The sequence below is a fragment of the Mya arenaria genome, chromosome 12, assembly GCF_026914265.1.
Source record: "Mya arenaria isolate MELC-2E11 chromosome 12, ASM2691426v1".
NCBI classification, from domain to species: Eukaryota; Metazoa; Mollusca; class Bivalvia; order Myida; family Myidae; genus Mya; species Mya arenaria.
In genome coordinates this window covers 65,167,312-65,181,427 of record NC_069133.1, presented here as the reverse complement: position 1 = coordinate 65,181,427, position 14,116 = coordinate 65,167,312, and the positions used below count along the sequence as shown (strand labels likewise).

At 35.1% G+C, this 14,116-nt stretch overlaps 1 protein-coding gene across 3 annotated transcripts; it reads left to right on the top strand.

The window, feature by feature from the left end:
• The first annotated feature begins 5,801 nt into the window (after positions 1 to 5,801).
• Positions 5,802 to 13,397, top strand: LOC128210223 (uncharacterized). Of its 3 annotated transcripts, none has more exons than XM_052914427.1 (8): positions 5,802 to 6,023; positions 7,577 to 7,732; positions 8,126 to 8,425; positions 8,645 to 8,893; positions 10,414 to 10,506; positions 10,668 to 12,050; positions 12,206 to 12,371; positions 13,079 to 13,397. In XM_052914427.1, exons 1-6 carry the CDS (start codon positions 6,008 to 6,010, stop codon positions 11,987 to 11,989), a joined length of 2,136 nt encoding a protein of 711 aa, XP_052770387.1. In that variant the 5' UTR covers positions 5,802 to 6,007; the 3' UTR covers positions 11,990 to 12,050; positions 12,206 to 12,371; positions 13,079 to 13,397. The 3 variants fall into 3 exon arrangements, with proteins under 3 accessions (XP_052770387.1, XP_052770389.1, XP_052770388.1); XM_052914429.1 differs by having other exon boundaries at positions 6,251 to 7,732; XM_052914428.1 differs by having other exon boundaries at positions 5,802 to 6,380.
• The last annotated feature ends 719 nt before the right edge of the window (positions 13,398 to 14,116 follow it).

Below are 14,116 nucleotides of genomic sequence, written 5' to 3'. Positions count from 1 at the left end.
GTTCGCGATATTCAATTGCTCTTTTATGGAGAACACGGGGCTCAATGAAGAGGGTGGTTCGTGGTATTCAGTGGCCTTTTAAGGAGTTCTCATCTTAACCAATGAATTATCTCTGCGATACGATGTTCGCGGTATTCAGCAGCTTTTAATAGTGTTCTCGATACTTAAGATGGTAGTTCACGGTATTCAAAATATTAAAAAAACCAAATAACATTGACAAACTTTGACTTTATTAACTAGTTAAATAGCATTATTGTTACTCCGGATATATGTAGAAAACGAAGGAGTAAACCATATGCAAAGGGGTTAACTTAGTCTGGGTATTTTAAATAAAGCGTTAGGACGGGCACTGGAGTTCAATAATCGTACACTGCAAAATCGAACAATAAAGAAGACAAAACGGTCCCGGATTTAAAGAATTATATTTCCAAACGATTCTTACACGTGAAAGCATGTGTTAATAGAAATACGCAGTATTCGCATCAACATACATAAAGTCAATTATGTTGTCCCACAGTTTGGTATCTGGACTAAGGAACGGCAGTTTAGTCGTGTCTTATCTCTGCGACCAACATTACACTACTCACAGCTCAATTGTCACTGGGCTGGGGGGAAAGTAAGGTCATACGTCATAGAAGTAGGACACGGTCTCAGGCAATCCGTGACCATTGGAACGCTCTTATCAGTAGCATCTGCCTTATCATTGCCTAATGACAACGACCTTCGTACTCACCTTTTCAGACTTGAAGGAATATTATGCGAAGTTAGCTTTAACGTATGAAATAAATGGGAGGAAAAGTTCAAATAACATTGTTAATTGTTTCCCATGATACTTTCCTTTCTTTTTAATAAAAATTCGTTTGTGAAACCAAACAAAATAGTGTTATTAATTTGTAAATTTCTATTTTATTTCAAGTTATTTTCAAAAATGAGGCAAAAATGAAATGTTCAAGATATGCATTACAAATGTAAAAGCCAATGCCTTAGAATATGAGCTTGCATATTAGTAAAATTCAATTTCTCGCTTATAGTATTGAAACGTTTTGGGACAACCGTTGTTTTCCTAAAACGTTTTGTCTAAATGCTTTAATAACACAAAAAAATTATGTTCTTATTTTACAACCATACAGTTGCGTTATTTCATAGTTTTCAACATACATGTAAAACATTCACATGAAGATGACATTTCGGTTCCCATGGAGCGCTCCCATAGACCCTTCTTAATAAGCTCTCATGAATAATGTATAAGCCAACTCAGAACGAGGCTTAGATGGGTCAGATGTAAACACAGCTGATAAGCCAGCATGGCCAGCTATAGTGATAGAGATGTTAGTCTCATTCCACAAATCAATTTCTCTTTTGTTGAGTATTATATAAAAGAAAACGAGTTTATATCTGGTAATAAATCCATAAACAAAGGCTACAAGTTCTACAGTGAGAGATAGACTCATTATTTGAAAGGTAAGACTATACGTTTTATTCATATGATTGAAGTACATGAACATTAACCTAAATTGCCATATTCTGTTTACATAGTCCTGATACTATCAGAAAATAAACCATATCTAATGCATTTATAGTTTCTCCCGACCACTCTTAATTGTTAGGCCAGCACATTTAGCCAATGAGGTTTACTGTCTATAGTAAGGACTTAGCCTATTGTAAAGTACAATATCAAGCTAGATGCATGTCTCTGAAACAAACGTTTATATACAGTTGGTCACTAGGAGTCAAACTGACCTGTTGTAAAGGTTTCTGAGCTTTTCTCAGTCCCACATAATTCTAAAGAAGTATGGTATCATACTACATCTAATTAAAACAACCTTACAGTTCACCAAACAGAGTCTGGTTGCAGAGTATCAGCAAAATGTCAAAAGACTCAATAAAAGAATGAAGTGCCATACACTGTTCAGACGCACTGCACATTTTTATTTGTTATGAGTGTTGAATTATTCTTTATAAAACAACAGTAATTATTTTCTTGATAGCTTGATTATGCAAATATTAAGAGCATATTAAGTACAATTCTTTAGTTTTTACAATTTCATTTCTGTTGCTTTTGTAGGTAGACATTGACAACAAAACTGTTTTTGATCCCTTCATCAAGTGCACCTCACGTGGCAGATTTTTTAAGCCTTACTCAGTCGGCAGTGACAGGATTTATTGAGTGGTGTATTTTTTGTAAGGTGTAAGAATGACCATAAAGAAACCTTATATCTTAACCGAGATCTTTGGGATAATGTGAAAGACAAAGTGGACACATTATTTTCAGCTCTCATTTAAATACATGCGTACTTTAAAAATACAAAATTATCAACTGTGTCAATTATAGGTAACAAATTGTATGTATTTGCATGATATATCATATTTGTTTTTTAAATTGACACACTCTTCTTTTTTGTTTTGTAATTGTTCTTTCAATTGTCCGATTTCCTCTTCATAGTAGTCAACATGCAATTGAACAGCTGTGAACATTGCACGTGTTGAGGGATGTTCTTCAAATATGTCATTGCTGCTGCTCTTTTGTCTGCAAAGGAAAAGCCATATGTTTAATATTGTTCTATTCTTAACTTAAACATTTCATTTCAAGGTTGCCTTTATGAAATCTTATATATATTTTAGAATATGTTGGTGATGTTCTTACTGTTTTGATGTTGTCTCGTGTGGTGCTAGTATCATCCCTCTTAAGCTCTCTCCTCTTTGGTATCTTCATCTGCCAGTCTAAAGTACTGGGAACAGCATCTGGCTTTAAACGTCTTCTGTTTGGAGTCCAGCCAGTATAATCATCTTTGGTGAGGTGTTTTGAACAAACTGCTGTTGTTTAAGAAATCTAAAATATACCATAAATATAAAACTAAGTGTTGTTATAAGAACATTTACGGTACTGTATTCGATTCTTTTTCAATTAAAACACACCAGAAACTATTTTAGAAAAGAAACTTTTTAATATCAAAGTAAAACGTTATTTAAATCACATAAAAGAACATCATGCATGTTACTGCGTTTTTGATAAAATATACGAAAATAAGTATGTATACTAAACATACGGTACCTGAAATATAGGCCCTTTAATTGTCTCTCCTGATTTTGGCAATCCATTATTACGTTTTCCTTCTTCTATTGCCATTTTATGAAAGTTCACATTTAAGTCATATCTTTCATTAGAGTTACAAAAAAGAAACACAATATAAATAATTTGATATTTTATAGCTTTTTCCTAAATTCTGATCACTGCTATCACCTGTGGCAGCCATGGCCAGTATGGCTGGAATCTTTGTTTACATCTGACCCATCTAAGCCTCGTTCTGATTATGGAATGCCAAGCATGCATATAATTTGAGAATGGGCTATACAGTTGCTATTTTTGACACAAGCATAAACCTATGATAATAAGCCGGCTATTACCTGCTCATAATGATAAATAGCATTTACATCAAGGCTTTGAATATCTTCGAGATCACTAATCCATGTGAGTTTAATAAAACAAGAAAACATTCAATTAACATCTGACCGTTGACTATTAATTCCCATTGTTATTAAAATGTATTTCATTAACATCAACAACAATGTGTAAACACCAGTACACATCAGAATATAGTGGATCCTAGTAAAGATATCAGCAGACCTTTAGACATATAGTCACCAAAACGTATTCAGTCTATTTCATTTACTCAGTGTACTTGTTCCCACCTCGACGTTCACATTAAAATGATAATTACTATTACGTAATTCAATTATAATGTGACGGCAACTATTTAAGTTACAACCGCGTTGTGAGAATCTCCCAATAGATATACCCAAGTCTGCTTAATTGTTTGCACAAATCATCGAGGCAGAAACATCGAATTGGGCTTTAGCAATGTAATGAGGGTTGACATAGTCTTACAAATGGCCTGTTTTGGCATTGAAACCGCCCAAAATAAGGAATTGGTTATTATAAAGAACGTGCAGGTCAATCAGGTTATTTTTACCAGGTAAAACATTGCTGGACAACTATAAGATCATCCAACGGGAGGAAAATAAACAATCGCTAAAATTTACCCAAAATTATTCCAACCATTTAACATAACACATCAATTACCCCACTGGGTGCCTGATTTGAGTCCGTATTGATGCCTCTAGTAACCGCCCGGCGAAGGCATTAAGGTGGAACCCTTGAAAGTAGTCTGATTCAGACTATTGATGTACTCACATGTAGTCCACTTTTTGAATCAGTGTAGTAAAACTTTTAAGTTTCTGTATAACATACCTACATCGAACCAAAACTTAATCTCCATCTGTTCTAAGCTACGGATCATCAACATACAGATAGAAGTCCAGCCACGGTCGGTCACTATGATGTTTTACTGGCCGGAGTATCATCACAGGGACGTGTGTTGTGTATTATGATCAATGAATTCATAACTTAAGTAGCAACCAGTTGCACCCGGAATACTACTCACAACTTATTTAAATTTCATGTCGAGAGGAGTGCTGTCATCAGTGATTTTGTATTTCTGAGAAAGTTTGATTTGTTTTTTTTTACTAATCTGAATACATCAGTTGTAACGATATACGCGACACATCAGTCGTAACGATATACGCGACACATCAGTCGTAACGATATACGCGACACATCAGTCGTAACGATATACGCGACACATCAGTCGTAACGATATACGCGACACATCAGTCGTAACGATATACGCGACACAAATCTTACGATCCCTTGCTGCTTCTTGCGGACTTTCAATTGATTTCAATTACACTTAGTATTTATATTGTTTACCATGTACAAATGACTATCCGCTTAACAAGGCTCGGTTGGGAACCTTTGTGACGTCTCTGTGACGATAATTGTTCATTCATATCATGCACACTTGATTACAACATAACATTTATGCATAATATGTTTGGTTATGAACAAAAAAAATCTATAATAACTTTTCAACCCAATAACAGATGATACATTTGCGACAACGTTACAGAAAACATTTTAACATCTCATTGATTCAGGTATATGGTGTATGAAATAAATGTATATCGTAGTCTTGTGAATTTCAAAGATATCATTATATCAATTTGATGCATATCAAAATTACTTCGCGAAAGTTGGAACAACAAAGGTAGTTTTATTTTGAGTTCTGGTGCATGAAAAGTAGTTTCATCCATGTTTTTTTTTGTATTATGTGGAGGATTATGTACAGTGTTTGATTCACAAAACGCGTTGGTGGCAATATCATTATATGTATATATACCACGTATAGTTTATAGGCCCGTTATATAATCAACAAGAAAACTACGGTTTAATTAATTGTATAGTAATTTAATTATAATTTGATACCAATACCAGCAGTCGAGTGTGTAGACTTTTTAATTAATTCTAAGCTTTACTTTATATACACTTCGACAATGGGTGACTGAAAACTGTGCTGTTTATGCACCAGTCAATTGTAACCACGCCCCCCCCCCCTCAGGTCCGGGGAATAGCGGGGACTTTGACTTACGGTCCAGCCAACCCCGGGTAAAATCCTCGCCCTGCGGGGACGAACTGATGGTAAAATCCCTGCCAAATGTCCCCCGCACCCAAGGGACCCTAAGTAAGGCCCGTTCCCCGCTTTTGAGCGAAGACAAAATTACCGCATTAACCCGGCACTGCGGGGCCACCTGAAAGGTAAAAACACGGCCCATTTCCAAGGCGATCGCCGGTATACCCCCGGACCTGGGGGGGGGGGGGCGTGGTTACAATTGACTGGTGCATAATATTACGTTGTTAACAATAATAACGATGTAAGCGATGTAACCGATGTAAGCGACATGAACAATGGTTGTGTTTTGTTTACATTACCATGGATAGAAATACTATTGTATATCGGGAAGAGCTTTATCAACAATCATATTGAAAGTATATTCTTCAATCAATGTCGTGGACTTCATAAACCTTATCAACTCAATTTTATGTATTTGAAGAGTTAAATGTGTTAAATTACTTCCTGGTTCGTGAAAGAGCAGCAGAAATAGTTCCATTATGAGTTCTGATGCAGGTAACTTACTTTCCATCAATGAGTTTGTATGATGTTGATGATATTGAATTTTTGATTCCAAATACACGTGTATGGTAATTGGAATGTATGTACATGTATATAATCGTCCAGAAGTCTATTATTCAATTACTTGTATATGAAGGTGATACATCCATTAGTTAATTTCACAATACATAATAGACTGTGTAGATTAAAAAAAATATATATAATCTATTTGTTTTTCACAGTTGTTGACTGGAAACTGCCTTTTATACTAATTAATAAACATTAAGTTAGATGTAAGCGGCATGGATTATGGTTGTGTTTGGTTTACATCGTGCTTCGGACGCCAGTGGTAATGAGTCGTCTGAAGTGGAGGTGAGTCGTGGAGACCCCTGTAAAACCCAGGCAAGCAGGCGTTCAGTCGAGCGATAAGTGATAAACTTATGCTTATTTGTTTTATGTTCTATGGTCTTTATCTTACATAATTGTACCTTGTCAATACATTTCGCCTTATTTCCTTTTTTTGCGATAACTTTATTGTCGTTTTTGTTTTATAGATAAATCACTAAAAGAGGCTTTAATCTATTATAAATTAGTTTTACAAGCGAACTGCAGCAACATTGACCAATTTGTGGTCAACCATAAATGCTATCTGTAACAAAGTGGTATAGATAAAGTGTTTAAAATCATACATTGTATTGCCGTATGCTGTAAAATAGATCATAAAGAAGACAATTGTTTAGTCAAATTAGTAATGTATTTATTAAATATTGATAGGAGTTCAAAGCACATTGATATTTGAACTAAGTACATCATGCTTTGCAAACATGAATACTCGCGTTGTTTCAGTGATTGTTTAACAACAGCAATTGCATTATATATTAATATATTCTTAAGAAGGTATTCGCAGATATAATCATGGTATGTCGTGAATTTCTTTGTGTTATGTATATACTGTAAGTATTAGGTGTTTTATGAAGAAGTAAACAGATTGCCAGTCTGGACAATCCAACATTTTTTTGAATTGTCCGTCTTTTTCAAATACGAATAAATCATCAAGTCATATTCAATTATATACAGATACAAATACGTTATATAGATGTATATATTACGAACTATGCTCGTTTAAAAATGTTCACTTAAATTCAAATATTTAACTTAAGATAATGTTTTCTTTTTGTCTGCCAGTTAAGAAACGACTCCTTAAAATGAACATCTTTATTTACACATCAAGCAATCCTTATTTACTTGAAATTGTGAAATCTAAATTATTTGATAAACGTGGATAATATATCTTTTTAAATAATATGATATCATATTACATTTGACCTAATTTATCCCTCTAGTACCATACCGATCAATCTAAGTGAGTAAGCTATTCCTTATATTTAAATGGATGATACATAAACGTAAATCCTGATTAACCGCTTGACTGTCGAAGTATTTATATTAGCCGATAATTAAAACCCATGTTTTCATATTATATATTCTTCTTCTAAAAAAACAAAACTTAAATGATTCATTGCTTATTATATATCTCTTTTTGTTTTAATTATTCTACATTGTTTTAGTCCCGGGAAGGAAAATAGGTTGTTACAAGGTGTTACTTACTGAAGTGCCTGCCTTTAGCGATGCGGATGGCATACGATCATTCTTCGATAGCGCTGTCGATGTGCAGCTAGATGACAAGGCAAGAACGGCACTAGTCACGTTTGGAAACCAAGCAGGTGACGAAAAACATTCAAATATCAGTCTTAATGTCATAAAAGATAATCACAGATTTAACTACACTAGAAGTGTAAATCAAACTGGTATTAGAAAATAGATAGTATAAAAGAACTGGCAAATTGGTGTTAACATAACCAATGTCAACATTATTGATAAAACCCCAAAGAGTAGTCTTTCCTTCATGGCAACAAACAAACATTAGCGATATGTCAACAATGTTGAATCGTAAGATATCTATGTAACAAGCAGCAAAAGAATATATGTTGCAATTTCAAATTTAAATATGTCGTTGGTCTTGGAACATAATTAAAATTATAATAAAACAATATGGAACACATATCAACACTGTCCCATGTTGTATTTCGCGAACGATTTGTTTCAATATGTTTAAGGCGTGGAATCTGCTTTGGCCAAACGCTCTTTGACAGTTGGAGGAGAGACGATTTTCGTACAAAAATACGATATTTCTTCGACCGTCTTAATGGGCTCGGAGGAGTGTGTAGAAGGCTCCGACTATGTATCACAAGAGGAAGAAAAAATAAAGATCATGGTAGAAAACCTTCCGGTTAGTGTCGATGAGGAATATTTGGAGATGTTTTTTGAGTCAAGAAAGTTTAAAGGTTGCGTCGTGGTAGCCGTTGATTTGAATTCAGATCTTAACAACGCAATAGTAACATTTCAACGCGGGAAAGGTAAGTGGGTTGTGTCATTAACATTTGTCTTAGAGCGACTATGGGATAACATTCTTACTCCTGCTAATTATCATAGTTATAGCATTGAAGTTAAAGAAAGTATCATCCTGCATCTCTCTCAAAATTTACCCGAATTATATGAACACCTTTAGCTTCTCAATATTTTTTCCGAAAATGAATTGGTGTTTTAAATGCAATGACCTTTTAATGACTTTATAGACGTTGAAACAATTCTGGAAAATGTGCCCATAATGATTAAGAAACAAGAAGTTACGGTCAAGAAATACAAACCGGCGCCGCTTTGTACAATCATAGTAAGGGGACCAAATGTTAATGAGGAGAATCTTGAACTGTTGGAGATGTACTTTGACAACGAGAAGAAATCAGGTGGTGGCGAAGTTGTTGAGAACAGTGCTAGATATGATGCGAAAAAAGACGCGGTATACATAACGTTTGAAAGCGAAGTCGGTAAGCTAAAACATTTATTTATCTTCGTTTTTTAATGACATCTTTTTAAAATGTGTTATATTTCATAAAATATCGCATTAATGAAATTCCAACAAATGTTATTCAGAAATCCCGTTCAGCAAATGGTTTAGTAAATGCTCAACTAAAAGGTTTAAACAGTAGTTCTTATAAGGATTCAAAGAATGAAAAGATTGGACTAAGTTCTAATATAAAATCTGGAATTGAGAAGTAAGTTGGGCTTTTTCGCATAATAAAGCCGGATAAATTAGGCTTATATCAAAATTATTTTATTGGCTTTATTCAGTAATACATTTGATACAATATTCAGTGTGTGTGTACCACGTGATAAATAACGTCATAAATGCTACTTCGAAAGGCAATATTTTTCTTAAAACAAAGACTTATATCAAAGATTTCTTGTCTTTTACTACACCATGATGTATACAATAAAAGAGTGAAAAGAAGAGGATTGAGCATATATACATATGGAATATGGTCGCTCAGCACCAAAAGCCAACACTCGACCTGGTTATTGATATTACAGTAGAACAGAGAATAAGTGGTTCCTTGATAAAACAATAATTGCAATGTATGACTGCTTATCAAGACTGATATCGCCGTATTGGAGACACGAGATAGAAATAGAAACAAAGCATAGAGTTTTTCAGCCATATGATCGTTATTCAGCGTAGTGAGGGCATTCCAGCATGAAATATGCAACAGTCTCAATTTCGCCGCGAAGGCAGACGGGATCATCTCTTTTTGAGTCTATCAAGTTGGAGTGAGATGTTTTTACCGATCAAATTAATTATTAATGTTTGATTTGAATATTGTCATGTCATGTCATGTCATGTAGTAAGCATTGTATAAAATCAGAATTTCACACCTTCGGAGTTTTGCTAGACCAAGATCTAGCCTTGAGAAACACAGGCTTGATTTGTTGTATGTGGTGTTTATACGTTTGTGTCTCCAGTTCATTCGTTTGGGATCCTTCCTTGAGCACGTAAACGAAGTTATTTATCGAATTTCCGACTGTAGTTTTCTAGGTAGTATTGTTATAGGAGATTGTTAAATGTATTTTGAGAAACACACATTGTTTTCGTCCATTTAGATAACCAGTGAAAAGTGAATCAGGATACCTAATTGAGTTTGCATAAAAAAGTGAATGCTTAACTCTGTCAAGTCTTTTTCATATCACAAAACACAGCTCTTATATCCTTCCTGTCGACCATAGCGTGGCAGAAGGAATATAGATGTATGAACAAAACTAAACTTAGGAATAACTCCTTCTCATCTGATTATAAGAATACATCTATGAACTACTATAGCTGATCAGTTATATCATTGGTAAGCTGACTCGATGAGGACTCGAGCGACCAAAGGAATAAACAGGAAATAGATATACTGGGTATTTTGAGACTTAGTGTAAGTCAAATCCCGAAACACACAATTTTAGGTTCATCCCAAATAATTATAATTTATTTAAAAATCAATATTATGATGATGATATTGATTTTCAGTTGCAAAGCGGGTCGTAGAAAGGGGTAGACATGTACTTAAAAAGGGTCTACTGGTTGTTGGAATAGCTTATCCAGAGGCAAACGTGTCAACCGGTAAGCGCATTAGGAATAAATATTTGATTGATCTAATACTGCATAATAGAGAAGAATCGATAATTTAGTATATTTTATAACAGGGCTTTTACGTGCTATTAAAGACTCGCAATTTTTAGCATGATAATAGTATAACGATCACTTGGTTATTTTTATTTTAGATCCAAACACTATGTCAACAGCTCAACAAAGAATGTCTGGAACTAACAACATCCACAGTCATTGTAGTACGTGCGTTAAGATTTCGTGCATACAAAATAGTGTCTGCGCTGTTGTTTCATGTAAACTTAAATGTGGACAGCAATTTCATTCTTGTAAAGCATATGAGCACTCACTTCTGTGCAAAAAAGAGCTCGCATTTTGCACCAACAAGGTAAATGGTTGTGAGTTGGTTCTTCCAAGAAAGGATATAGCAAAACATCTGGAATTCTGCTCTGCCAATTTGTTCCGCTCTGACAATCCAATGGAACTCGTCACTTGCAAAAAAGGTTGTGGGATTTCTTACCATGCATGTAGAGATGTGGAGCACAAGTATATTTGCAAAAAGGAAACTGTGAAGTGTACTAACAGCGAATTTGGTTGTCCTTTAGAAATGAAACGGGAAAACATAAATTATCACCTCCAGTTTTGCCCTGCAAGCGTGGTCGTTTGTCAAAGCAAATGGTTACGTCGGCCAATGTTGTCTGGAAATGAAATGTTGAATTGCGCTGAAATAAAGGAACGACCCCGCATAATTTTTGGTCAGATGGAATTGGCATTTGCAATAATGGATCAAGACAAGGTCATCGAAGGCGCGAAATTACCCCAAGGACAGAAAATGTATGAACGACCACTTACGAATCCGTCGCGTTTGAGCGTTGTTCCATTTCGTAGCGACATGGAAATAAGGGACGTTCTAGCCTTTGCATCACCTTCAATATATTATGCGACCATAAATAGCACAAGAGAGCGCCAACTAAGGGGAATGTATACATTTCGCTGTGGCAAGGAACTTAGACGAGATGAATTTCCTGGACATATGAAAACACTTCATGACAACATTCAACAAAATACGCATGGTTGGTTTGAACAGCGATGCCCTCTCGCAAGTCATGGATGCACGTTTTCTTTTCAAAGGTTTCGACCAACGACAAGCAATGTCCCCAAATTCATCACGGCATCTGATACGATCAGCGTAAGATACAACTCTCTGGCCGAACCCGTTCTGTGGAACAAAGATGGAGTATGTAATTTCAATGAACATCAATCGGATCTGATTACAGATCATGGACGTTTTGAGCTTCACACTTCGTTGAAGCTGGACAACAGTATCACTGTTGTAAAACGATCTGAAACAGTGTTGTCCCAAACAAAAAACGTCGATCATAGAGCTCCCGTTCAAGGTCCTGATATTGATAGCCAACTATCTGGATGCAATCAGTCTCCGGAGACTTTCCAGAACAAACAAGCTCTTACAATCAGTTTGCTGCTGTCTTCTCAATAAAAAGGGTTTTGTTTCAATAGTTTGGAAGAAGAGGGGAAATAGATGGGAGACAATTAACAAGGTACGCTTCAATCACGTTATTATGCCTAAAATATTGCAGTGATTTACTAAATGAACTACATGTGCAATGAATTGTCAAATGATTGTTACACTTACAAGTATATCAAACAGCCAACCCCTACTGGTCATGAAAACTGTTGTTTATTTTCTTTTAAGAAATGGAAGTTCAGCGACTGTTTTGAATCTATAGATGGGTGGGAATTCAAGGAGGAGTCGCCAGCAATAATGCTTAAGCATTTGAAAGTGTGCAAGTTTAATCAAGAGGAATACCTGAACCGAAAGGCAAACATAGGTCCCGGACCATCCGTTTTGTTTAGATAAGGTTTGTACATTTTTAAGAAGTACATTCAATGTCAATAAAACTGGTACACAAATTAAGGCCTTGCATCTCGCCAAATAACAGGTCAATTTTCTAGTTGACTTATAATTATCCTTTGCAAATATGCATACATATACATGTTTAGTATAAAACGATAGGAATACTTATTGTTAACAAAAGAACTTTAATTCCTCTTGAAAATTATTGCGAAGTATTTCAGATTCATGTTTAAGCTAAATCACGCTACATTTTCCCCGTTAATTATCACAGACCAAAGGTGTGTATTGTTTTCCACTCAGTATGGTGAAATAATAATATTTTACTTAAATGCAAGCACATCTGAAAAAAATGTTTACTGTATTTGCTAAATTCACCGAAAAGGGCGATAAGGTGCATGCGTTTTGTAGCTCTAAATACATTATATGCGTGTTGACAGCAAATGGTGAAAATATGTTATACATAAAACTATATAAATTTTATACACGTTTATGCAAAGCAGCAAATCAAAAATATGTTCCGCTATTCGTCAAGATGCATTTTTTTCATATGGGCTTCAAAAATTGATTGGAAATCCTTGGACAGGTAAATTACCAGTAACATGTTAACAGTAAGTTTGAGTAAACTGAATCACAAAAGAAAATATTTCATTTATAAAGCTCGGAAACGCTAATTACAAGTTTGTACTTTTCTAATGACTGTTCGCATTTCAGATAAACTCATTCTAGTTCATCAGTTTGATCGTGATAAATCTAACTGTGGTACGCATAGCATCATCACTCTGGTGAACGAGAATGGATAAATGATGAACACGCTGCGACCGCTGCTCTGGATGGTTGTACTTTTGGTATGAAAAATATATGAACAAGAACAGTTTGCTTCAACGGTTCAGAAAAACACCCGCCTTCACAGTATTGTAATCGGATTATCGTTTATTCGTTTTTCTGTTTACTGAAGACATTTCGATTCAATGTCGTTCAATGTTATGTGTGTATGGTTATATAATTATGGTTATTAAAGACACTGCATATATGTTTATGTACGTGACATCATTTATCGTCATTGGTCACTCGATTACATAAAGACATATCGAGGTTTAACCGCAGAATATAGCTTTTGTATTGGAATGCTGCAAAATGACAGTGGTCAGCGTCTGTAAAATATGGACAGTTCATGGTTACAAATATAAATTCTGATCACTCTTTGTCAAGCTAAACAAAATCAACTCTGTGAAAACACAGAAACATAACGCCGGCGTTCTTGGTAATATTTAAATTGTTTTCAGAACACTAGTATGTATGTGCTCAATTATCTTATAGTTGACGAGTTTACAAATAACGCTAGGCTCGTTTTAATATGTGGTCCATTATAAGGAATATACAGAGGCGGATCCAGCAATTGAGTTAGAGGGGTCGTAACTTAGGGGCGCAACATTTTGATATACGGCCCTACCTCAGAACCTAACGCTTATGGCATAAACTATTTGCAATGGGGTTTGAGGTATTCCCTCAAGAAATTTTCAACAATTTGTAGTTGGAAAGGGTGCATTTTAGCGTATTTTACTACTTTTTTCTTCCAGATTAAAATACAAAAATAAACTTGGACAATTTAAGAGGGGGTGCGCGCCGGGTGCACCCCCTCTATATCCACTAGTGATAAAGATTGATAGAATATCACGAAATGTGTTAAACGTGGCTAACAGAAGATGATTTGATCCATGAACTTTTACATGGCTTATCAGTGACATGGTG